Raw genomic sequence first — 25,934 nt, 5'->3', positions numbered from 1 at the left:
TAAATTGAAAGACATTACGTTGCTTTGAAGCAGATGGTGAAAGCCAATTACGTACGATGCAGATTGTAGAGTCTATATATAAACTTTGCTATTCCGAAATTGCTTCACCAGCTTTCCGCAAAGTCGAATTTCGCACATTAACATGTGAACCTAAGTAGCGAACATACTGCTCAGAAGGGCAGCACTAAACTCCACATTGTTGTGTTATCGATACACTGTCATTACCTAGAGACCCGAAGAAATCTAACGAAGAGCGGGCTCCTTTTTAGGACTCTCACGAAGTCCACAGTTTTAGCTCCTCAACACCAGAACTTCATATACATGCTGTCTCAAAACTTTTTGGATCAAATTAAATCATGGTAATGGACCCACAACCGATTATATTGAGATAGGATCGGAAACGCAACTTTACTGTGTTATGCACATTGCACAGCGTACACAGTATAACAACAAAGTAGCTCATAGTAATTGTTCAAAATGACGACCGCCAGTCTCAATGCATGCATGGCAAAGGTGCATGAAGTTACTCCGCACTCTCTCAAAGATCCCCAGGGGTCTGTTGTACCACGAGACAGACAGCTTGGATACTAGCGAACAGGTCTTTACCCATTTCTACATTCACTAATATCTTGACGTAGCCACTGAGGAAGAAGTCCTGAAGTGCGAGTTCCGACAATCGCGCTGGCCGTGGGACAGCTCCTTCCAACGTAACGCTTAGGATACGCGTTGTTCAGGCGCTCGCCGACATTAACATCGAAATGGGGTAGTGCACCGACATGTTGAAAAACCGCATCCTTTCGCGAACAACACCGGGCACAAGGAACTGTGGCAGCACATCTCGCAGGAGCACCAGATGACGTGAACCAGTCAAACGGGGAGACAGCAAATAAGGTCCTATTAGGTGATCTTGGACAACGTCCGTCCATACGTTGACAGAAAAGCGTTGCTGGTGGCCTCACTCCAGACATCACTGCTGCGGCTTATGGAGACACCATCACGCCTGAATGAGGCCTCATCCGTGAACAATCCAAAATTGTACAAAATCCGGCACTACAGCACTGCAGTGGAAAATCCAATGCCAGAAGAGAATGCGTGACTCATAACCCGTTGGTCCCAGTGCTTGCACACTTACGACCCCGTATCTAGTAAGTTGGTATCCACGGAGACAAACTTTTCCGAGTAGGATGAAACCTGCTGGGAAAGCGTTTTCTGTGCATTCATGCGGGTTTACGAGCGCTCCATCCTGCCGCGCCGTACATTAAATGCATGTCTTCCAACTCTCCTGACGCGTAACGTTCAGTCTTCCACTACGCATCATGAGCTGTACACAACTCACCATGGACACGTCACGAGGTGTTTGATGCAACGGACAACTGACACCACGGACAGCAGCACGCGCGCGCGCGTGTGTGCGACTGCTGTGTTTAATGTTGTTATTATGCGTTGTACTATGTGTATGTCCGTAACACAATACATATGCACTGCATACCATTGGTTCCCTGGCTAAATGTAATCTTGTGTGGATCCACTATCGCCTGTTTCAATGTGACCTAAAATATTTGAGACACCCTATATAGCAGCCACAAAAAGTCAGTAAGTTGCACACGTATTGTAATAGTGTAGCAATGTTAAGCTGAAGATTACTGTTACATTTTATAAAAAAAAGCTTAAAAATGTAATTATCTTAAAATCGTAAAAGAGAAGGGTGCAGATAAAATGTTTACAGAAAATAAAATATATGATAACGAACTTCACTTTCAAGTACTTTTACTGAGAAGTTATTTTCAAACTTACAACACTTTAACTTTCTGCAAAACACACACTAATACGGTTAATCTGCCCATCTGACCGTTCTGCCACTGCAAAATTTTGTTCTAGATCAATATTTTGATTTTTTTGTTTGTTCTCTTGCCCGCTTTTGCTGAGAACCAGGGCCGACCCATTTACTCGAATATAAGTCTGTTAATTCACAAAAATATATATTTGAAGGTGAGCCAATTGAAACAGTGTAAATAAGACAATAACAGTTTCGCACGCATTTGTTGTTCTCCTAAGCGCAGAGTAGTTATCAGCCGAAATGGATGGACGTGTTAATCAACCTGGAAGGCAAATTGCGGAATTCGCGTAGCGGAATTACTGGACTCGTCTTCAACGTTCCTGAATAGCGCAGACGATGCTGGACTTAGCTTCTGAGGTCGTCAGTCCCCTAGAACTTAGAACTACTTAAACCTAACTAACCTAAGGAAATCACACACACCCATGCCCGAGGCAGGATTCGAATCTGCGACCGTAGCGGTCGCGCGGTTCCAGACTGTAGCCCCTCCCGGCCTGCTGAAAAAAGAAAGTGAAAATTAAGTAAGACTAGACAGTAATGCGACACAGATTTCACGGGAATAACGTTATAGCGAGGCCCTCTGAATCTGATAACGTGTTGTCTGGCGTAACTAGCTCCACACACTGCACTGTAATGTCACGTAGTTTCATGAGTGAAGTCAAGAGAACATGTAGATATGGCCTCGTGTCCCTCAGAACCATTGGGAACGATAGAAAGGTTTAAAATGCTTTCTGAAATTACTTTTTCCGGACATTCGTAACGAATACCTGTTCAGCTAATCCACCCAAATTGCAAAAAAAAAAAAAAATATATAAAAAAACGCATAATTTAAGGTCTCAAAGGACGAGCAAAGTAATGTGTAGCGTGCTCAACAATGTTATCTATGCGTAACCCGTAATTACGAGGGTGAGTCAAATGAAAACCTTAAATTTGTAATAACAAATCGAAATTTTGCGCCGTTATCCTGTAAGTTGGTAAGCGTGCTATAAACACCGTGCAGAATGGCCTGTAGGTGGCAGCATAGCGCATATGCATATATATAGTCGCACTATCAGTATATAGATGGCCGCCCCACTTGCGACTTGCACCAGGGAAGAACAGCGTTCTGTTGTTCGGTTTTTGCGTAGTGAAGGTGTGAAACCTACTGAAATTCATCGACGAATGAACGTCCAGTACGGTGATGCATGTTTGTCACAGCAGCAAGTCTACGCATGGAGTAGGAAGATCGCAAATGGTGTGACTTCAGTGGAAGATGCTCCTCGTCCAGGTCAGGTACGAGTTGTGACTCCACAGAACACTGCAGCAGTTGAAGCCATAGTGAAGGAAAACCGCCGAGTGACACTGAATGACATTGCAGCATGTTTACAGATTAGTCATGGGTCAGCACACCACGTTGTGCATGATGTGCTCCAGTTTCACAAAGTGTCTGCAAGATGGGTGCCACGGCAGGTGACTCCTGAAATGAGAGAACGACGTGTTGATGCTTGTGAAGAACTTCTTCGGCGCTTTGAACGAGAAGGTGATGGCTTCCTTGCGAGAATCGTTACTGAGGACGAAACCTGGGTTCACTTCCACCAACCGGAAACGAATAGAGCGAGCAAGGAATGGCGCCATTCCTCATCACCAAAAACAAAGCTGTTTCGAACAGAACCATCAGCAGGGAAGGTTATGCTGACTCTCTTTTGGGACGAAAAAAGCGTCATTTTGGAGCATTACATGCCCAGAGGGGCCACTGTCACCAGTGCATCATACACAGATGTCCCAAAAATCATCTGCGGCCTCAAATCAAGCGACGTGGATTGCTGTCAGCATGTGGCCTTTTGCAACATGACACTGCAAGGCCCCACACTGCGCGTACAGCAGTTGCAACAGTCACAGGCCTGCATTTTGAGTGTCTTCCTCATCCACCATACTCACCAGACCTTGCCCCAAGTGATTTCCATATGTCTGGACCAGACGCAATGGGAGGAAAGAAGTTCCGTTCTGATGAAGAGGTACGCCACGCGGTGCATGAGTGGTTGCGCGGACTACCAAAAGAATTTTTTCTGAAGGAATTTATGCACTTTGTAAGCGCTGGAGCACTTGCATTGAGCGTGGGGGAGATTATGTTTAAAAGTGATATAGCTTTGTACCACTTCTGCACAATAAATAATATTTGAAAAAAATATTGAAGGCTTTCATTTGACTCACCCTCATACGAACCATACGCTTATAGCAACAGAGTGCAACTGATTTTACAATATGACGTCGTGAATTTGTTAGGTTCCTGCCGGCCGAAGTGGCCGAGCGGTTCTAGGCGCTACAGTCTGGAACCGCGCGACCGCTACGGTCGCAGGTTCGAATCCTGCCTCGGGCATGGATGTGTGTGATGTCCTTAGGTTAGTTACGTTTAAGTAGTTCTAAGTTCTAGAGGACTGATGACCTCAGATGTTAAGTCCCTTAGTGCTCAGAGCCATTTGAACCATTTTTGAACCTGGGTTACACACACACACACACACACACACACACACACACACACACACACACACACAGTCATTTCTGTCTGGACAATGAATCGGAGTCTTTTATAATGCACGAAATTTTGAGCTTCATAATATACAAGAAGTTGAGCACAGGAGAAAATCTATGTTCGAATCACCTTCTTCAGTCCCCGAACGTCTGGACGGTGCAGACGGGGGGAAATTCATGAGTTGAAAGAAACGGAAGGCACTCATGCACCATTTCTTAGTGTACATGTACGAAAGGGCAGATTTGCTAACCAGTGCAAATATAAGCGTTTACCCGGTGCGTTAGTACTCTTGATATCAACCTGGGGGTGCGGCGATTTCCGGGAAACGGCTGAGGATGTCACCTGTTACGACTGTCGGCTGGGTACTTTGTAAAAGGAAAAGCGAGTCCGGGAGGGGACGGGAAGAAACCGCTGCCCGCCAGGCTCTAGCCGGCAACCGGCGCGAGTCAAGGACTCGGCAGTCCCGCCTCGAGGTTTTCCTGGCTCTCTCGAGCGCTCTCCAGTCGTCGCTGTCGATATTCCGAGGCCGGCTCTCAACGATGCGCCTTTCGGAGTCTGCAAAATACTTCCCGTCGCAGGTTCCTCATAACTTCGCCACAGCCCGATATTAGAAAGCCAACCATTTCCGCTTCGACACAACCCTGAACTGAGAGCATAAAACCGAGGGGAAACTCCCTAAGTAAAACACTAGTCTTCAGGAAAAAAACTTCCGAAGCTTTCTTTAAAAAAATTCAATGATTTCTCGTCGTTTAGATTATATCAAATCGATAAGCAAGGCACAGAGAGCCAGTAGTTTCAGCCTGTATCAAAACTTTCAGCTACTAGTCCATAAAATATTTGGCCTCCCATTAATAGTTGGGGCATTCTTTCTGAATTCACTCTCGTCCACAGAATTGTCAAGTATTGCTCGCCCGGCTTAGGTACACCTGCAAATAGCGTTAACGAAACACAGAACTACTGTTTAAAAGAAGGGCTGTGTATACCGTCATGCGTTTATTTACATGCATGCAATTTTTCTGTACATTAATTTCGAGGTCCTATAGCTCCGGTCGTGGATAAATCGCAATTATAATGTTGTTAGTTTTCTCGTTTGCCCTCCTCTTCATAGCTGTACACAACCAACTCACGTTAACAAACGTTTACAAAAGTGTGCCTGTATGTACGTACGCAAAATTTCGAACAATCGTGATACTGTTATTTTCGTTAGACGCGTGACTGCAGCGCTTTCGGTGGGAGTAGTAGGAAGCAAAGGTGAGGGCGAGAGAGAAGCATTACAGACAAGGACAGAAATAGCTGATTTTGCCTTGCAATACGAAATATTCTCCACCATTGGTGGACAACACCGGCAACCCATCGGCAATTACTTGCACGAGCCTGCAACATCAGCAATATTGTCGAGCTATACTACAGAATTGCCGTCTATTGCAGCCACACTGCAGCAAGACTGACGGCAACGCTGTTGCTGCCAAATATTGCCATGAAATATGGCCCATCAAAACGCACTTCACATCATGTTCGATGTGATCAGGAGTTCGGCGCCGGAGAAGCGGCGTACAGGCAAAACTGAATTAAGGTCTTTCGCAGATTCGAGCACCCAGAAACACCGAAAAGGGTCGGGATACCCACCAACCGTGATATCCTTGGATCGCCAACTACTAATGATGTTGTGTAAGCCACTAGTTTAGTTGTGGACACGCTGAGAAGAGAGAATCCACCCACGAGTTCGAAAGCATGCTTGATGAAGCATACAAAAAATTTCGACGTCTTCGAATCTATGCCAAATGCGACGCAAAAAAGTCATATAAGAGTGGAAGCGCAGGTAGCACTTCACCTATATGGTTGCATATGGTGTCATGAATTTCATTCAGTCCCCAGATGTACCTGAAGCGAGATTTGATAACGTAAACTGATGTGTATCCTGGTGAACAGAAGCATAACAACAATAAAAATTGCTTTCGTATTTCAAACCTTCCTTAATGAAATCTTTCAGCCTTTCTACTAAAGCGTTGCATCCTTCTCGAACCGGAACAGTGAGTATTATGAACGAGCACTGAACATTGTCTGGATATATTGTCGGCAATGCGCAATTTTAATTGCCCATCTGAAAGTACCTTTATAAACATCAGCGGCATATCCCTGTCAACAATATGATGTGCAGCTTATACAGTGTTAGATGTGTACCAATGGTACAGTGATTGATACTCACCATACCATTTTCGGTGAAAAGCAATAAACCGGCTCTCCTTGACATAGTAAGTAAAATTGTGTGTCTAACTCGAACTCAAGACCATGAGGGATCGATGATCTCACTGACAGTTACCGAAATACTATTCACGAACAGCGTTTACAACTTCAGTTCTGCCAATACGCCTCACAAACATTCCAATAATATCCAAAATGGCTCTGAGCACTATGGGACTCAACTCCTGAGGTCATTAGTCCCCTAGAACTTAGAACTAGTTAAACCTAACTAACCTAAGGACATCACACACATCCATGCCCGAGGCAGGATTCGAACCTGCGACCGTAGCCGGCTCGCGGTTCCAGACTGCAGCGCCTAGAACCGCACGGCCACTTCAGCCGGCTCAAATAATATCTTTCGTGTATGTACCAATCTGCGTTTGTTACAGCAAATTACTTCTAGCTTCAGTAACGACAGGTATCGCTTTGGGTGTCTATGGGAGGCGGTACGTGTACGTCTGTACGACTCTGCAGCAAATTTCTGTTGCATTATATAGCAGTCGACGGCCGTGTTCAAATGACAGTCTAGAGCACGCGATGCCGTATTCAGTGCCATCGCTAGGGGCAACCGAACAACAGTGGCCAGGCGAGCAGGCCCTGATGACCGGTGTGACGTCTTTGGTGCAGTAATATCGACGACCAGAGAAGGGTCAAGTTCACGGGACAGTCCGCTCTAACATGCCCACGCATACTATTATGAAATAGTTTCATATATATATATATATATATATATATATATATATATATATATATATATATATATATATATATATCTCGAACTTTAAAGACGGCTAGGTCTACACCGGATTTAATTTTCGATTACTTCCCCATCCACGTTTTACACCCAGTGTCCAAAAGCAAACTACCTGTTTGGCTGGACAGACGCGCTGAATACGCTCTGTTCGACAGTTATCACGGAACTGGAGTCAAACACGTGGAAGAGGCGAAGAGTGGCGTAACCGCTTTATTGCGAAACATACGATTCCATTTTCCGTTCTGATAATATATGTTATATGTAATCTCACAAACACACAACACCCACAGATAAGTTACTTCATCGCGATTTCTGCTTCCCGGTGGGGGAAACGTAGAACAGGAATCCAAAACGCAAAAACACTACGTCCTAGTAGAAGTGGGTGAGATATGGAGGATGGTAATACCGAGAAAAATTTGACACAATAGTCGTGAGACTGAATTTTTTTCAGTCAAATTTCTTTATTTACACTTATTCATATAGGTATGAGTAACCGGGTGTCGCAATGATTAGATTGCCGTGCTGGAGGTCTCAATATCAGTTGAAATCGAACAACAGTAGCATTAGAAAATGAGAAGATAGGAAACCGGCTGTCTCAAATTCAAAGGAACCTCAGGGCGTTCGCCTTAAGCGATTGTGAGACACTACGGAGAATAAAATGGGGTCTTAGACCGCATTTGCAGATAAATGTTCATAGGTTTCTCAAAATTTTTTTGCCAGATATTTATCATTCGACTGTTAACCAAGTACTGTAGTATCATACTGTTTTAATTTTGATGGTAAACTTTAGTGCAAGAAGGTTTTTTTTTATTATAGCGACTGGTCTCGTTTGGTTCTGTTGCTGCGAATGGTGGTGTAAGCTAAGATATTCTCGCTGTCCATACCCCGACGAGCTGCACCACCCAGCATTGGTTTATGACTCTGTTCTACTCCTAGCGCTCTTTGTGCCTTAGAATCGATACCCAGGACTGACGAGAGCCTGAATCCTAACCTTGGTATAATCTACTATCCTGGAACTATATGGTTGGAGCCCAGGCAGAGAACACATCTTAGACCATCCCCTGCTGTTCGTGACAAAGCCAATCGTCGAATCTTCGTGCATAAAAATTTAACTGCATATCCGACTATATACAATCTACCAATCACGCCGCGAAAATTTCACAAATCGCATATATTTTTATCACTACAGGCAAGCTGTTATCTGGGAAAGGGGAGACAAATCTAAGAGCAGTACGCTTTATAGTGTCGGCTTACTAAGAAGGGACGTTACATAGATATTTCCTCAATAAAAGCACATAGCAATGATTAACACACTAGAAAAGAAAACCGTATACGATGGAGAACTTAACGTCCCCACGCGGTTACTTGCTTTTAATGATAACTTTCATTTAACACATACTGATCAAAAACTTGAGTGTAGCCGCCTTCAGTTACCATATTACATTTATAGGTTTAAGAATTCATCACTTAGCTTGTTTTGCGAACAAGCTAAGATTCTTGAGGACTAATATACGACTATCTCTCTTTAGCCTTTTGGTTGTTGTTGTTGTAGACGGACGCATCTGTCCACAGGCTAGGGAAATAATATTTTGAGAAAGCAGATATCGTCCTTCAAGTAAATATGGTTACTGGATAATTGTGTTTAGATATTATTTGCGAATAAATATTCTCTAGTCCATAAATCTTAACACCAGCAGAGAGGAATGCTTTACCCGTCAAGAAGAAAGCGACAACAACGAGAGAAGTAAAAATTCCCACCAAGTCCAACTGCCATTATGTGGAATAGGAATCCAGAGCCCTCAACAATGAGACCCACGAGACGGAAGAAGAATACAAGTAGCAAAGAGAGACTTAATCCCACAAGAAAATGAAGCTCCTTAAAAAGAGTGAGAGAGTGATTGGACGGTGTTTTAGGTGACAAGACTATGTCTTAACATCATACCTGCATCATGGGCTCGGATGCGGACGGCAGTTCTTAGAATATCATGATCGATTCCAACGTCTGCATCGCATCAACACCATACCATTCACAAACGGCGAGGAGGAAGGCATAAATCATGTTTTCTAGGCTACATAAACCGGAAGGATACGTCAACAGTCTCACTACAACATTAGCCGCCTAGAACATAAGCTAACAACCTCAGTTCCCGCCCTTTTCCTTGTTGGTCGACGCAAAAATAACTGTATGAGATACGGAATACAAGGCAATTATTTTGAGACACTATTACAATCTGTCTCTCATATTTCAGCCTCAGATCACAAAAAGGCAGTATGCATTGTCAATGTATGATGGTAATCTACTGTACCCTCACTATTAAGCTTTAGTTTTCCACTTTCGCCCCCTTATTTTATGACACGTATTCTGCCGCGTTTTGGTATCCGGTTGGCAATATCTGAGCGATCGTCCTGCCGCAATCAGGTTCATCTGATTAATCAAACGTTTATCTTAATGCCAGTTTTAAGCTACGGCTCATGTGATTGCCGGTAGAGATCTTACTGGTGACGCTAGTTCACTCGCTCGTTCATTCATTGTCCAGTGTGCTTAGACATGGCGATACTCAGCAACATTAGAGGTTTTGCGTCCCCCGACCCGACAGGTGTAATTCATTTTCGTACAGAGCACGAAAATGCACCTTTTACAGCTCAAGCAGTCCACTTTCACTACACTGGTTGTGTTAATGCTACGAAAAATCCACAGGCGGTCCCCGTCTGCTAGTACGAGATGTAGGAAGCATTTAATATTTTTTTGCACGTAATCCATAGTACTGGCCGTAGCAGCCGAGAGTTAGCCATTCCTGATGTGTGAGCGTGAAGTGTTTTACGGTAACTTTTCTGTTTATAACCGTATAGGGCGCTGGACAACGACAAGCCCTTCATGATGATCATCAACGTGTACAGTTTTGTTAATTCATTCTGGGCGTGGAGATGGCAGGTGATTTCCTCTTTCGGTTACTGTTCAGCAATGACGCTAGATTCAATTTAAGTAGACAAGTTAAGCGCCACAACGTAAATAGGGAACACAACAAAGGCGAAGACGATTGCGACAAAATGCCGAAAATTTCATTTTTCAACAAGACTAAGAATTATTTTTCTGATACCTGTATAACAGAGTATTTCTTAATAATGAGCTGTCTCAGCAACAGATCGGCCGTAGGATGTGTACGAATCTCGCATCGCATCATTGCCTCCTAGGCAGCCTGGTCTCACAGCATGTGATTCTTTTTTTGTGGATGTATGTGGAACACTTATTTTCGTGAACCGCGACGCCTCACAGCAACATCGTTAAGGCCGGTATTACACTATCAAATTTCTTTGTCAAATATCTTTGTCCAATATCTTTGTCAAAGATATCTGATGGTGTAATAGGGAACTTTGTCAAATGTCGTCCAATATTTGATCAAATCTAGGGCCTCGCTGTAGATTTGATCAAAGAAGTTGCTTGTCTTCTGTTCACTGCAGTGTGACATGTTCACACATGGAGCGCTAGCATCGCTGCATTCTGTAGTCTGTAGTGTTTTTATAAACATTGCGGGTAAATACAATTGGTGCGTCCCGACAACTACAAAATTAATAGAGATGTATGAAGCTGATGAGCTGCTTTACAACGTGAGGCACGCTGAATATAAAAACAGATTACTAAGATTGGAGACCTGACCTAACCTAACCCTCTCCTGTAGCAAGGAATCGGAGTGTTACTGTGAGCCTGTCCTCTGCAGATGTAGCAGTTCTTAAGTGAATATTGTGCCTCGTGTTACGAGGATACACTTCAACGAGCACATACAGAAATGTATGCTCATCCATTTTTAAATAATTTATGTACGACTTGACGTCCTACATTATAAGCTCACGTAACAAGTTTTGTTGAATACTTTTATCGTGTCGTCGTAAAACCAACGGCTTCACCCAGGTATGTTTCCTTTCTTTCCCCGCTTCTCTTCCGCATATGCACACAGTGCAATTGTGGTACATGCAACTGCTGCGGTTAATAACAAGTTGTTGTTGTTGTTGTTGTCAGCCATCTTGAACTTTGACGAAAAATATGATGACAGTGTAATACCCCTTCTAGCGCTACGTCAAAGATCTTCGTCAAATATATTTGACGGAATATTTGATCAAATCTTTGACAAAGAAATTTGATAGTGTAATACCGGCCTAACGCTGTAACTTAGAAACGCTCATAAAAGAATGCGATGAGTTTGGCTGTCGTCTGGATGTTAGCCGTGACTCCGACGGAGGACACATTCAACATCCTTAGAAGGTAAATGAAAACTAATACTTTATTTAATTGTAAAAAGGGCCAAAAGTGCTGTGTGTGCGTGCATATCAGAGAAATACCGTCGTAAAATCAGATGGTTATTTCAAGAATAAAGACTTTGTAGTACTGTGCGCCTGTTTCTATATTCATTATTTGTTACGTATTGCCTTCTAGACGTGGAAGAATCTTTTTGAAATGCTCTCAATTTCCTTCCACGTATAACGCATGTAAATGACGGAATGAGGTCTCCCGAAATCCACAAAAATAAAATTAAATAGATAGACATACATTTTCTACCTGACGAATTTGTGTTGCACTGTGGCAATCGTGTGGACGTTTAATTCCAGACGAGTTAGTGTAGTGTCCAGGGTAAAAGACAAATATGCGTTACGCAGGCCACTCAAAACATTTTTATCTGGTACCTTGGTTCACAGACTATGTTTCAGAATTATTTTATTTTTTCAGCTTTGCTTTTTACTGACCTACTTTGAAATCCTTTGGTAAATGTAACAAGTTACTGTACTGTTTTAGCAATTATTTATGTCTCAGTGGCAGTGAATCAACAGACGAATTATTTTCACCTTAGAGGTTGATTTTTTGCCTGAAATTTCAAATAGTTATAATAGATTTCAATGTCTCTATTACGAAAAAATTTCGAAGTACGTGATAAATATGTGCGAAGATGTAACCTATTTCTAAATACTTCCTTTACGTTCAACCCAACTCTGAAACTCTACGACCAAGTGCGAAGTTTAGTTCTCTAGTGACTGGCAAAGCCACCAGTACTATAAAGGCACCTTAACACACTGTTTGCACTAAGTTATCTCTTACTCGAGTTAAGCAATTAACATGTCTACGACAAGACGTCAAGGAGCTGACGTCAATAAGAGAGAGAATGACACTGCGGACTGATAACGATAAACTTGCAATTGTTCTGAAAGTTGAAAACGCGAAGAAAAGCCAGATACTGGTTTTGTTTTGTGTGAAAATTGCCATAATTCCAATAATTGTGTTTCATTAGACCAAACATGACAGGCAGTAACTTTTTTTTTTCAATTCTAGTTATCGATGTTCCGAGACGTTCAGACAATATATGGGCACTCCTAAAGCTTTACGTTAGTTTAAAGGAATGTTCTAGTCCAACTGTAGTAACGTTAAAGCAGTGTTAAAAAAGGCGAATAACTAGGCCGTGCCTTTGTGGTAGATACCTGCCGAACATGTGTAAGAAGTAACTTCGGGAAGTTACCAGAAACTTAAGTCACACACACAAAAATTTGAAGCCTGTCCTTCGCAAATAAGGGCATAGAATTTCAAAACCAAACACTCTCACTCCTGTGAATTTGAGCCGACCCGCTCGGCAAATAGAACACAGTATCTGAAAGCACGACTTTTATATGTAGTAGTAATAGGAGAAGTACTAGTTGTTTCTCGGAAACATTGGTGTACTACTGCGAAGAGAAGAAATTAACAAACTATCATCCACTGTCCATCTATCCAACTGACATGATAAGAATGGATTAGATTTTGAAAATCACACTCAAAAGCCGTTAGTTTGCGCTTTTACTTCCCCCCAAATGCTGGGGGGATGCAAAATGTAACACTCTAGCTGTCGTATCAATTCATTCTTTACGTTCAAAACCTTAGTAAAGAAACGAGACAGGTGGAAAAAGAACTAGTTTTTCAGAGAGCCTATTTGGCCTGCAGGTAGCTTACACATTTCAAATTATTATTATGTTTATCATCCCTCAAGCAGAGAACTGAAACAACAATTTTCATGGCATACACACACTATTTTTTCTTCACAGAAACTTCTCATATACTGTGTTTCTTTTTCCCCTCTTCTGACCGCTTCTTTCCTGTTTACTTCTCTTTAGGCGTTCGCTGGAATTTCTGTTTTCGGTCTTCTCGCTATTTTCTCCTATTTATCATACCTTCTGTGGACATGTTCAGTTTCTTTCGGTCTTCCATGGTTTCCTTCACCCAGTTGGTTTTCGCTTTATTAGTTGTCACTACGTGAAACTTTTCTTCGTCTGCCGATTTTCGTTCATCCTATGTATGTGAACGGAGAACTCTGCCCTTCTCTTCCTGATGTTATTTTGTAATTCTCTGTTCGCAGATTTCCTTTGTCGGTCGGTCAAACTGTTGAGATCATCGGCCCCTAGGCTTACACACTAATAAAACTAACTTAAACTAGCTTACTAACTTACGATAAGGACGAAAAACACACAGACATTATATATATATATATATATATATGGCAAGGCGCCTCAGACCGCTCGGCTCCCCGCGTGCCGTAGGTTGGTTGACTGGTTTCAGCACTAGACACTAGTTTCCAGTTCTCGCGGAGACAGCGCACCGAAAGGACGTTCTTGTCGGTTTTATTTGCATACTAGTAGGTATTCGAAGAGAAATGTCAATTTTAGTGCAATTTCCCGCTCGCAGTGGAAGTGAAATGGCGTAATTTCAGTACGGTATTTACGATCTGCTGTAGCACATTAGCACATGATAACTGTCCGCCACTGTCGTAGCTAAACTCCTGTCCGCAACCTGCTCGTTCTTTTTCAAATTAAACCAGCACAGAGCTATGTTCAAGGACACGACGCAACTTCGACGCCGAGTCGCTGGCAACTGGTCGGTAACGCGTTGCGGTTTACTGGAGAGTAACGCTGCAGCCGCGCCATCTGCCGAGTCCTTTGTAACTATGTAGGAATCGATTTACAACCGACCAGTTTCCAACTCGCATCGTACGAGGATGGTTTTTTAGTTCTCGGAATCACCAAGACAGGTCAGCGCTAGCGCAACGAGCTATTCACGTGGCATTCATTGGACTGTTGTCTGAACACGTGCCAAGTCAGTGCTCTTGGAAGAGAGCTGTGGTGGTCACGTGGCTCTGTTATTGTTCCCGCGTTGTGATTTGCAAAGATGAAAAAAAAATAGAGATTCGAGCAGTGATTGAGTATTTCATAAAGGACGGTATGAAAGCAAAGGACATTCATGACGATTTCCATAATACACTGGGGGGACTCTGCTTCTTCTTATTCAACAGCTGCGAAGTGGACAAATGAATTTCAATTTGGTCGGGAGAGGTTAGATGATGATCCACGCAGTGGTCGGCCAAGATGTGTCACTATTCCAGAAATCACTGCAAAAGTGCACGAAATGGTCATGGAGGATCGCCGATTGAAAGTGCGTGGAATTGTTCACGCTTGTCAGATGTCATCTGAAAGGGTGTATCACATTTTAACTGAAGAATTAGAAATGTAAAAATTATCTGCAAGATTGGTTCCGCGACTCTTGACGCTGGATCAAAAAAGCATGAGTATGGAGATATCGGAACAATGTTTGGCCCGTTTTAGGAGAAACGAATAAGATGAAATTTGGGTGTCGTACTATACCGCAGAGACAAAACAACAGTCAAAGCAGTGGAAACATGCTGATTTTCCGCCACCAAAGAAAGCAAAGACAATTCCTTCGGCGGGAAAGGTCATGGCATCAGTGTTCTGGGATGCGAAGGGGATTCTGTTTGTAGATTATCTTACCACTGGTCAAACAATTACTGGAGAATACTATGCTAACTTCCTGGAGAAATTGCAGCAAAAGATGCGCGAAAAAAGGCGAGGTTTAGTAAGGAAGAAAGCCATCTTCTCAAGACAATGCGCGCCCGCACGTACGTGCCGTGCCAACGCTCCGTCAAACTTCCATCTGTTCCCAAAACTGAAAATTTTTCTTGGTGGGCGAAGATTAACTTCAAACTATGAATTGATAGCCGGAATTGACAACTATTTTGCAGGCCTTGACGAAACTCATCTTCGAGATGGGATCAAGGCACTGGAACATTGTTGGACCAAGTGCATTAATTTACAAGGAGACTACACTGAAAAATAAAGAAGTTTCAGTGATGTGAGTACTTTTTTCTATTCGGTTCCGAAAACTTTTCACACCACCCTCGTAAAAGGGTATCATCTGACTCGCTCCGCGTTCAGAGAACCTAGTTTTTCCAGCTGCGCCGTTGCCTCCGCATGAGGCGTTACTTCTTGTCCTGAATCTCCACTTTCGCTGTCCACTTCACGATCACTGTACAATACCAGTACAGCTTCTTAACTGTCAAGGAACAAATCCACACTGACTGTAGAAACGGTAGCTGGAAGCGTGGGACCGGCGATCTCCATGCCACCTGCTGTGCTAACGTCGCAACTGTTCATATACCGTACCGCATCAACAACATACCGCACATTTTCGCGTAAGAGAAGAGGAAACAGAAACGTGGACCAGGATAAACCGGAAATTCGGATTAATGAGCACCCGATAAACGAGGTTCTTGTGTACAACAGAAAGTGATATAACCTGACGCGATGTCTGTGCAGAGAAATGTAAACCAGTTTATAAAAATTACGGTGCTTGTACAGCATGAAACAGTGAATCCCACATTCCCAACAATTTGCGAAGAGTCACCTTCCATTATCGTTAATATCAGTGAGTCGGACGCAATGGGAATACTTGGCTATGTGTAACCATACTACGAAATAAGCAAACAGAAGCGTGACTTATGAGGGTCATATAGAAAGTAAAGAATTTTATGCCACACCCAGCGCTGACATCACAAAAATCGCAAGCGTACCAGTTAGCTCCTTCCCCTGTCTCCATGTGTGCCGGATTTTGTTGGCAATCTGCCACACCTCTTTTTTTTGTAACCTTCCGCTGGAATCGCATTTGGGAGGACGACGGTTCAAACCTGCGTCCGGCCACCCTAATTTATATATTCCTTTATTTCCCTAAATCGCTTCAGGCAAATGCTGGGAAGGTTCCCTTGAAAGGGCAAGGTCGACTTCCTTCCCAATCCTTTCCTAATCTAGTGGACTGATGACCACCCTGTTCGGTTCCCTCCCCCAAATCAACTAACCAACTAACCAACCAACCTTTCGGGATAGCGATATAACTGAAAATCCCGCTAAGTGTGAATTGCACAGTGTCATTCGTTTTCTGAATGCACAAAATGTTCGGCATACCGAAATTTATATACAAAAATAATGAATGTTTAGTGCAATGACTGAGTCTTGAGTGACATGGAATATTATGGGGAAACATGTTTTTCATTCATGACAATACGACGAGAGATCCTCTTTACAGCCCCGGCATCACTAATTTCAGGAACTAAAAGAACTTTTGAGTGGAAAACAATTCGCAAAGGATGAAGATCTCACACACGCGGTGCAATCCTGGCTCAAATCTTTGGCGGTAGAGGAGTACAACATGGGAATTGCAACATTGGTCCTACGTGCAGTAAGTGATTTGACAGTTATGGTAAGTTACTGAGAAACGTAGTAATGTACTGTAACTTTATTTATTTACAAAGTTTGTTGATATCTTTCTTTTTTATTTAGTTACGTCACAACGTTCTTTACTTTCTGCACGATTCTGTTAGTTTGATTGCAATTTGGAAAGCACAACGGTGGAAGAACGCGAACAATTACCGTGTCGGTCAATTACGGATTGAGTATAAACAACAATTGCAAATTCTTGATGGACAGCTTAGGCTTAAAAGACACTAATTACGTGAAACAGATAATTGCTGTAGGTTGCTTCCTATGCTCGGAGGAGTTACTATATCTGTGATACTGGAGACTTTTTTTTTTTAAAAAAAATTACAGTAAACTCCCGTTTATCCGAATCGCGTTTATCCAAAATCCGCTTTAACCGAACAAATTTTTCCTATTTTCGCGGCTCACACTGGCGCTGGCTGATGCATCGCGCAGCTACGCTTTTGGCTAGCTAGACTGACACTTGACAAGTTTCAACTTTCTGCGCTTGGAGCCATGCATTTCGATAGTATACTACTAATCGGTGCACTGGCGCTTGCCAGAAGTCCGAGCGTAGTCATTTCGTGCGTGTTTGATTGATGTTTTAGCGTTCGTACTGTATGGTTTCATGCCACTGCCTCTATTGGAACTCCTCGGAAGTACAGTACGTAGAGTATTGCTCTTTGCTGCGCGACGTAGCCCTGTCGAAATCGACAATGAGAGTACGGCGCCAAACACTTTCCACCTGTTGTCTGTACATCAGACAAAACCGAGCGTTCAACAATTTAACAGCAAACGTACAATGCACTTTTGTGTTGTCGCGTGGGGTTGGGTAGGACAGGGGAGAGGGGGATAGCTGCATCGAATGTTTTCATTCGATGGCTGCCGCAGCCTAGTTTCAAGAGTCAAAAGCTTGTCTAGTGCGTCTCGAGTGTTGTCAAGTCGTGCGTCTGTGTGTTTTTTCAGTTAACGTTTCGTGCTCGCGCTACATGCTTTAAAATGTCCAGAGATTAAAGTAGCCAAAAACCAAAAAGAATCAGTCGAGTGTCGGTCAAAACGCGCTGAACGTTACTATGGGCGCGAAACGAAAAAAGAATGTGATCTCGTTGGAACAAAAGCTTCGCGCTTTGCACACAACTGACGCTGGTGAGCCACCTGCGAAACTTGCTGCGGATTTGAACGTCGGTAGGAGTACGATTACTGATTGGAAGACAAATCGACCAGAAACTGAAAAATTTTGTTTCATTCAAGCGTCAGGCAGCGCAGTGAAATCTCGAAAAACGATGAGTAAAGGTGCACATCCTCATAAGAGGCATTATTTTTGAGGCACGAACAAATAAGAGCCAAAGGTATGTCAGTTTCAGGCCCTCTACTTCGTCAAAAAGCGATGCATTTTCATTAGCTGATTGAAGGGAAGGAGCAAGAATTCCTTGGCAGTGATGGCTGGCTGGATCGGTTCAAGAAGCGGCATGGCATTCGTGAAATTGCCATCAGCGGCGAATCATCGACAAAGGACATTATATTGGCGAGAACTTTAAAAAATGGAATTCCTCGAAAAGCGCTAATTCTTGTAGACCAAGCTCCTTCTCACTCAGATGATCTACAAGATGGGGATATCAAAGTTTTGTTTCTTCCACCAAACGTCACGTCCCTATGTCAACCGATGGATCAAGGCGTTCTTGAGGCAATGAAAAAACATTACAGACGCTGCTGGAGTACTTAGTCGGTGCGATTGATGCTGAAGAAGATTTTATGCGAACTCTTAAAAAATCGATGTTTATATAAAGTGTCATTCATTGGATTGCTGAAGCTTGGAATCTAATTCCTCCAATTTATCTCGTTAGGTCTTAAAACAGATACACCTCTTAGATGGTAAGGCAACTCAACAGTGGTGTAAAGAAGGAGGCAACACCGAAACTCAAGCTGACGTTGTAGAAACAGATGAAAATGACGTAATTTAGGTGAATTTACTGGAGAAGCTACCGGTTTGCGAAGACGCGAACTTCGAAGGCGCTGAAGAGTGGATGGAAAACGACTTTTTTGATTTGACTGAAGAAGAAATCGTCCAAATTGTGACCAACCAGAAAGCGTCAGAAGAATATGTCTCTGATGACGAAGCACAGAAAAAGATTCCTCACACAGTCGGTTACGAAGCGATCCAAACCGCCTTGGAGTACATCAGCGAACAGGAGGAGGCGACTTAATCCAGAAATCTTTTGTTTCCAACGCTGTAGATATACTGCCGCAACACAAGTTTCTCAAGAAAGAAGAAGAAATTATACTTTTTTGCCAAAAAGTAAAGTCTAATGAAGCGTCCTAGAACTTCAACGACCATACGTTAAAAGGATTTTTTTTTTGTTTTTTTTTACCTTGTAGTTCCTCTAGACAAACTTTTCGTTCCTTTACGTAATCTCTAGATTTGTTTCATAACTTTGTACAGTAGTTCATTTTTTATTCAAAAGAGTAGGTAATTATATTAAGGCGGATTTTTCTGTAAGAACGTAAAATAAAGGAGCTTTGTTATTCAGCGTTTAAAAACTTTGAGTCTTCAGACACACTTTGGCACCTTTTCAACACAACAAAATTTTTTCAGTCAAAAACATGGGAGCTTATTCACAACCATATTAATCTACTTCTACGTACCCTAAGATCGTATTTCGCGGTATTGACGCAATTCGGGATGTTTCATGCGTGAAAATGAGGGAACTTCGGTTTATCCGAAATTTGCGTTATATCCGAACCTCCGTCCCGATCATTTCGGATGAACGGGAGTTTACTGTAACTGTATAAGAATCCGCAAGAGTATGTCATCGTTGCTGCAGCAAACTGAGGAACTGCCACATCTAGATTCTTTGCCAAGCAAGAATTGCAGTAATAAGGAAACAGCCGGAGTGCTGGTGAGCGGTGAAAGACGCCGTTTCCGCATTATGATCTAGATTCCAGCTCATAGTTGCAGTAGATTTCACAGATCATGAAATCCGTCGGTGAACACCGCAATGCGCCCAACTGGCTGCACATTGACTGGTTTCACGCCTACTAAAGACTAAGTCGAAGACGAAAGGCGAGTTAATGGAACGGCGCAAGATAAAAACTTTTATCCTGACACGGGTAAAAAAAGTAAGATACGCAGTAGTATAATTGCTAGTAATAATATGTAACTATCAGAACTCTCAACTTCAGAAGATGAAACAGTGAAGAAATGCTTCTGAAACTTATTAGGCAGTTGCTTGAACACCTGTCGGGCAGCAGTCTGTAGGCTGCATGCCTGAGAGATTTTCAAACAGCACATTCGCCGGGAGAAACCTACAAACACATATATTACAGAGCTAAATAACAATGTTTTAAATGAGCTGCAGACTACAGCTATTATGAAAGTATATAGAAATTTAACTCAAGCTTCCATACCGAGTTTCAATCACATAATCACTTATTTTCAGTCTTGATCCCATGGGGAGGGACAGGTTTCGGTAACATACTGCCACCTACAGATCTGCTACCATAATAGCATGCTGAAGCCAAGTGCTCTGAAACTGAATACTTACCTTACCGATGCACTATCCTGGTAGCAAGTGGACTGTCACTGGACAACAAACAACTAAGAAAGCATCGACGGGATATGTGTCCACAATATTGCATCGATTATTATCTATAAAGAGTGCCTTTGATGTTGCAAAGCTCTGCATACGTGCAGAAGAGGAGCAAAAATGTCACGTATTGTACATTTCCAATTTCACAAAAAAAAAAAATAACAGTTCAGAAGGAGATTTTATCCAAAGCTGTAATTACTGTTCACAGCTGCGCTAAGGAGACTGGAAAGTTCCAAATTCGTGTGATCGCAGTCTGCTGCAATATGCCATGTCTGCCACGATTTACTAAAATGTATGTTCAATTGACTGCTGAAAATTAATGTGTACTATTTTTCGATCTTAAATGCCAGTAAAACAGCCGCACGAGTGGCTTACACAGAACGTCACGAAACACCAACACAGGGCTGTTGTAACGCACACAGAAACCCATCCAGAATTGGTCTCTGCACTCTGTCCGGTTTATCCTCACACACGGCGTAGCGTTTCGGGGATATTTTACGAACCGGAAAATGGCAATAATGAACAATTCCTTGGAGGGTGTGAAAAATTTCCTTGGGACATTCATAAATCGTATGAAGTTCCGTTAGCTGACACTCGAGTTTGCAACAGGCGCCCGTACCTTACCGACTTCCATACAGCATTTACGAATATGAATCAAGCTTGCATGTGAACTAGAATCGATCGTTATTGTGTGTAAACGGTAGCAAAGGATAAAGCTGCCACTGACTATATAGGGAAATGGTTTCAAATGGTTCAAATGGCTCTAAGCGCTATGGGACTTAACATCAGAGGTCATCAGTCCCCTAGACTTAGAACTACTTAAATCTAACTAACCTAAGGACATTACGCACATCCATGCCCGAGGCAGGATTCGAACCTGCGACCGTAGCAGCAGCGCGGTTCCCGACTGAAGCACCTAGAACCGATCGACCACAGCGGCCGGCTGGAATGGTTTCCCTTGTGTTGTCGAGCTCAAGGAGTGAGACTTAAGGAGCTCAGTTGTAGTGGTCGTAACAGAAGAATAGACGAAGAAATGTCAAGCCACAAAGATACGAACTGTGAATGGTGTGAGAAAAATGTAGGTAACGGTTTTGAACCATGCATAATTTGATCCAGTCTTACAGTGTACACAGTTTCTATCCCAAATATGGAGTGAGGATGCACACACCGCTCCTGTATACGTTTATACGGACAACTACTACAGGATTCAGGGATTGCAGAGGGTTCCGGATATGTACCGTTTCGACTGAAAAGAAGCAAGTTCACTTTCAAATATCTCTCTCTATTAATGGTACGCAAACAGGAGGACAATGAGTGACCTGTGTGCTCTACAGAAGCTCATGACTAGTCACTTTTTTGAATACTTGCCGTCGGGTTCTCTTCTATGTGACAAAGGACATCTCTGCGAAGTCGAGAGGGTGTAGCATTCGCAGAGAACCAGACAACCCCTCTTAGTTCTGAACGTACCAGTATCTTGCAGCCGTTTCTGTAGCCCGAAAATTGAATGTGATCTCACAATTCCAACACGGACTCACAAGGGCACCCTCTTCTCAGTATGTTTGTGTACCGTGAAGTGCGACGTTTGAAAGTGATCCAATCTTCAAGCTTAATTCACATTCAAACGGTACATTTCTGGCATGGATTCCTGTTCGGAACTATATCTACGTACCCGTCTAGAACCCTTATATATCTGTAACGGGAATAGTCGAACTTCATGAACATGACACTAAAGATGAAACGAAAGACAGAGTTAACCCGGTACCACGAAATTTAATTCAACAAAGAAGCACTAGCGAGCCTATACTGGCATTACAATCAATCATCATCATATAAAGTCCTCATGTTTCCTTGGCTCTATCCTTAATCCTAACGCTTGTGGGATACAGTTCTTCACACTTGTCCCTTGCCAATTATCCTCTTGTTGTGAAATTCAAAACTTTTCCTGGTGAATTAAATGTTGAAGAGATTTCGGGATTGTAGCCGGTCGTCGTAAACTTCACTCCACGATATTTCAACTGGATACCTACCAGTCATCCTCAGGTGAGCCATCTAAGACTGAAGGCTGGTAATCTTTGAGTCTTCAATTGATCACCTGAAGATGACCGGTAGGTGTCCAGCTGAAACATCTAGGAGTGAAGCTTACGACGACCGGCTGCAATTCCCGAATCTCTTGGAATATCCTCTTTATATACAGCATTGTTGCTGCACCTTATTTAATCTGCTTTATGCTCATCTCTACGGCCTGCATCTGTGATACATTCCTTCCACCAAATCTTTAACTACGATTTTCAGCGACGACTCGTGACGTAAAATGTGCCCAACCACTATCTCTTGGCTTCACCGTGTTCTTTACTCGATCAACGCATGAGGTCTTCAAACGCCTCCCGCAACACTGAATTACAAAAGCTAGTAATCGTTGCAGTTCATCTTTCGCAGTCAAAGTAGTCTTTCGGCCTTTTCACTAACCTTTTCTGGTCTCAAAGTTTGTATTTTTTGTCAGATACAATTTTTTTTTAATAGAAAAGTTCTCACATACTCCTCAGGAAAACAACTAAGCAGAGCATAATATTATAAATGATAGCACTTACGCAGATCCAAGAACGTAATTTGTAGAATTCCCAGGGATGCCGATGAATGCGTCTCAGGTACCAAATTTACGGCTTTAAGTCAAGAACATTATAATTTTTGAGTTTAATGAGCATCTTTACCAAAAATTAAAAAGGCACTCTAAAATTTCGGTTACTGTGCCAAGATAAACTGAACATTGTGAGAGTCCATCGCCTGAGAATCTCAACTGATGTGACAGTAGACTCGTCGTAGCGGGCATGGCTGTTTTGGTAACGCCCACGCAATTGGGAACGTCTGCTGAATGCATTTTGTTTTACTCGACTGCAACGCAACTGCCAATATGGACGAGCTACTGAATATCTCGACACCATTTCTCTCCAAGGGACTTGCCTTTTGTCAATACTGACTAATTCATTTTCATAAAAAATTATGAACTGTAGCACCCCCCTGCTACGTTTCTAGAGACGCCAACAGCCGTAACCACTGCTCTACTTAACTTGGTAGAACGTTCTCCGACTGTTCGGTCGTAATTCCTGAGCGAGTCCTTGTTCATCAAAGCCAGCCGAGTCATAATAATCTTCGGGTGCCTTTCGCCAGAAGGTCAAATAACGGAACGGCGAAATGGCCTTTGAGAATCAACAAGACGCTTTTCCTCTTACTTGCTTTTCCTCTTACTTACACACACACACACACACACACACACACACACACACACACACACCCTCCATTTCACATTAACTTCGAACTAATAGTTTCCCTGCCAAGAATTCAGTTTATTGCTCTGTAATGTATGTACTGAAGTCACCTAAATCGTGTAGCAAATCCGACTAAGAATATATATTTTTTTGCTATTAGAATGTTGAATTCTGGTGTCACCACACAAGGTCAGATGTAAGTGAAAGAACTGGCTCATCGAATCAACATCTTGGGACGCAAAGCCGTTCTGGTGTTGGAATTTTGATCAATAGGTAAACTGAACGACAACTTCAAGATAGCTTCCGATCCGAAACATCTGCATCGCAGGTTTTGCAACCCAAGAGTCTGGAGTTCAATGCTGAACACACAGTTTGCAGTGGAAGGCGTTTACTGAAAATGGGGTTTAAGCACTAAGTCAGATGGCCAACCGGTTCCGCCACAAACGCCTCCGCAATATCTCAATCGTGCCGGAACCAGACCAGACAGTACTGTGCAGACTCCTGTGGATCAGAAACTTGTTACGAAACTCCCATTCTTCAGAATTTAACTCTTATCGGAATATAGGCACAAACCACTGCTATAAAATATAAAACTGTACGTTCGTGATTTCTTCTAAAAAAGCGCACATTTGCTTTTTTTCGCCACGATTAATATTCGCAGATACAAGCTGCACATTAGCACAGACATTAATCCAGAGTTCATACCTATCGGCTTCAGAACAAATGTTCTCACACCGTGAACTATGATCACGAATGTTGCAGTACTTCGGGTCAGCCGATACGATTTGGGTAATCTGTTTTCCATTGTCATTATCACTTTTCACATAATACCAGAGGTGTAGAGACCTAACGAAAACAATGTATTTCGGTTTGAGATAAATAATTTACAACAAGAACACGGTATCTGCGGGATAGACTACTCTTTTTATTAGGCCGTTAATGCGCCAATAACCGTTCCGCTAACGAAGCCAGCGGAGTAATTTCATTGCATACTGGCACTTCTGCCACTATTACCAGCACACTACGCATCGATGGCGGTGGAACTACTGCACCACTGGCAACGCTGGAATCCCAAGTTTATTTTCTCTGCGAGGTTTCATCGCTTGGAAGGGTGAACCTCGGTGCTATTTAGTTAATATTCTAAAATCTCGAAGGGAAACGCCTAATACAAAGTGTCTTTGATGGATCTGGTCATCTCTGACCGTAGTTCCCAGCAGCGTCGGAAACTGACAATGGAAACCCTGGGTCTCAAAGTGAGGGCGCCGGGCTGACTTTGGGACTGGTTTGTCACGTGAGACACGAACCTTGGACCCCCTGCTTGCCCATGTCTGGCCGCCGCAGCCGAGAGAACCAGCGCAGGAGACGCCTGGCCGCGCTGAAGCCGCCGTCTCCGCCGTTGCTGCCACCTCCTCCTCCTGCTGGGTGCTGGGAGATGGCGGGCCTCTCCACCAGGAGCACAACCCGCTCCTTGTTGCACGGCGACATGAACTCACATGACACACGCACGGTCACACGCTCGCGCGCGCCCCGGCTACGCACACACGCACTCGGCTAGGACCCGCTTCGCAGTTCGCCAGAGCACCACCACCGCGACCATATCCCGCAGAACGACTGGCGAGCGCGCGGCGCGACCGCTGGCGGACACCCCTCCCCTTCCGCCACCTGACTGACGCCGCTCCCCCCACCACAGCCCCACCTGTTGTGCCGCTCGCGCGCACAACGGGCCGGTTCGTCAGCCGGCGTTCTGCACCGCGCATGCGCCGTACCGCTTTCTACCTCACGACGACCGGTATTGTACGCTCCCTTCCGCCGAGGAAGCGCCTTCGATAGCGACGAGAATTTACGTTTCGGCTGTGCCGGCCCTACTAATTTCTCGAACACCTACCGCACAAATGCAATGAAACAAAAGTGGAGAACCGCCGACGCCAGGTCGCATCACTGGATAGCGATGGCAAGCGCTAAGTAGAAAAAATGAATACCAATCACTGCAAGGAGACAAAGGCTCATTAGGAAGCCAGTCGATAATACTGTTTTGCGGTGCCAATTTGCATCTTATCGATACCGGATGAAGACACCCGCTTGCAGGACGAGTACCTGACTGCTACTGATGTGGAATGAAACAAGTTTACTGTTACCTGTCACTGTTTGTTTATATCCGCAAAGCGTTTCAAAGGTTAGAATTTCCATCATCGGT

The 25,934-nt window shown here is 43.3% G+C and overlaps 1 protein-coding gene across 1 annotated transcript in view; it reads right to left on the bottom strand.

Moving 5' to 3' along the window:
- The window catches only part of LOC126259254 (serine/threonine-protein kinase tricornered), a 210,208-nt gene extending 184,870 nt beyond the window's left edge, over window positions 1-25,338 (bottom strand). Inside the window, exon 1 of the mRNA XM_049955886.1 lies at window positions 25,045-25,338. Within this exon, the coding sequence (XP_049811843.1) occupies window positions 25,045-25,225 (181 nt within the window). The 5' untranslated portion in view covers window positions 25,226-25,338. The remainder of the gene's footprint in view (window positions 1-25,044) is intronic.
- Window positions 25,339-25,934: the final 596 nt, after the last annotated feature.

This window comes from Schistocerca nitens, chromosome 5 (genome assembly GCF_023898315.1).
Source record: "Schistocerca nitens isolate TAMUIC-IGC-003100 chromosome 5, iqSchNite1.1, whole genome shotgun sequence".
NCBI classification, from domain to species: domain Eukaryota; kingdom Metazoa; phylum Arthropoda; class Insecta; order Orthoptera; family Acrididae; genus Schistocerca; species Schistocerca nitens.
The sequence above is the reverse complement of the archived record's forward strand: the minus strand, read 5'-3'. Positions and strand labels throughout refer to the sequence as shown.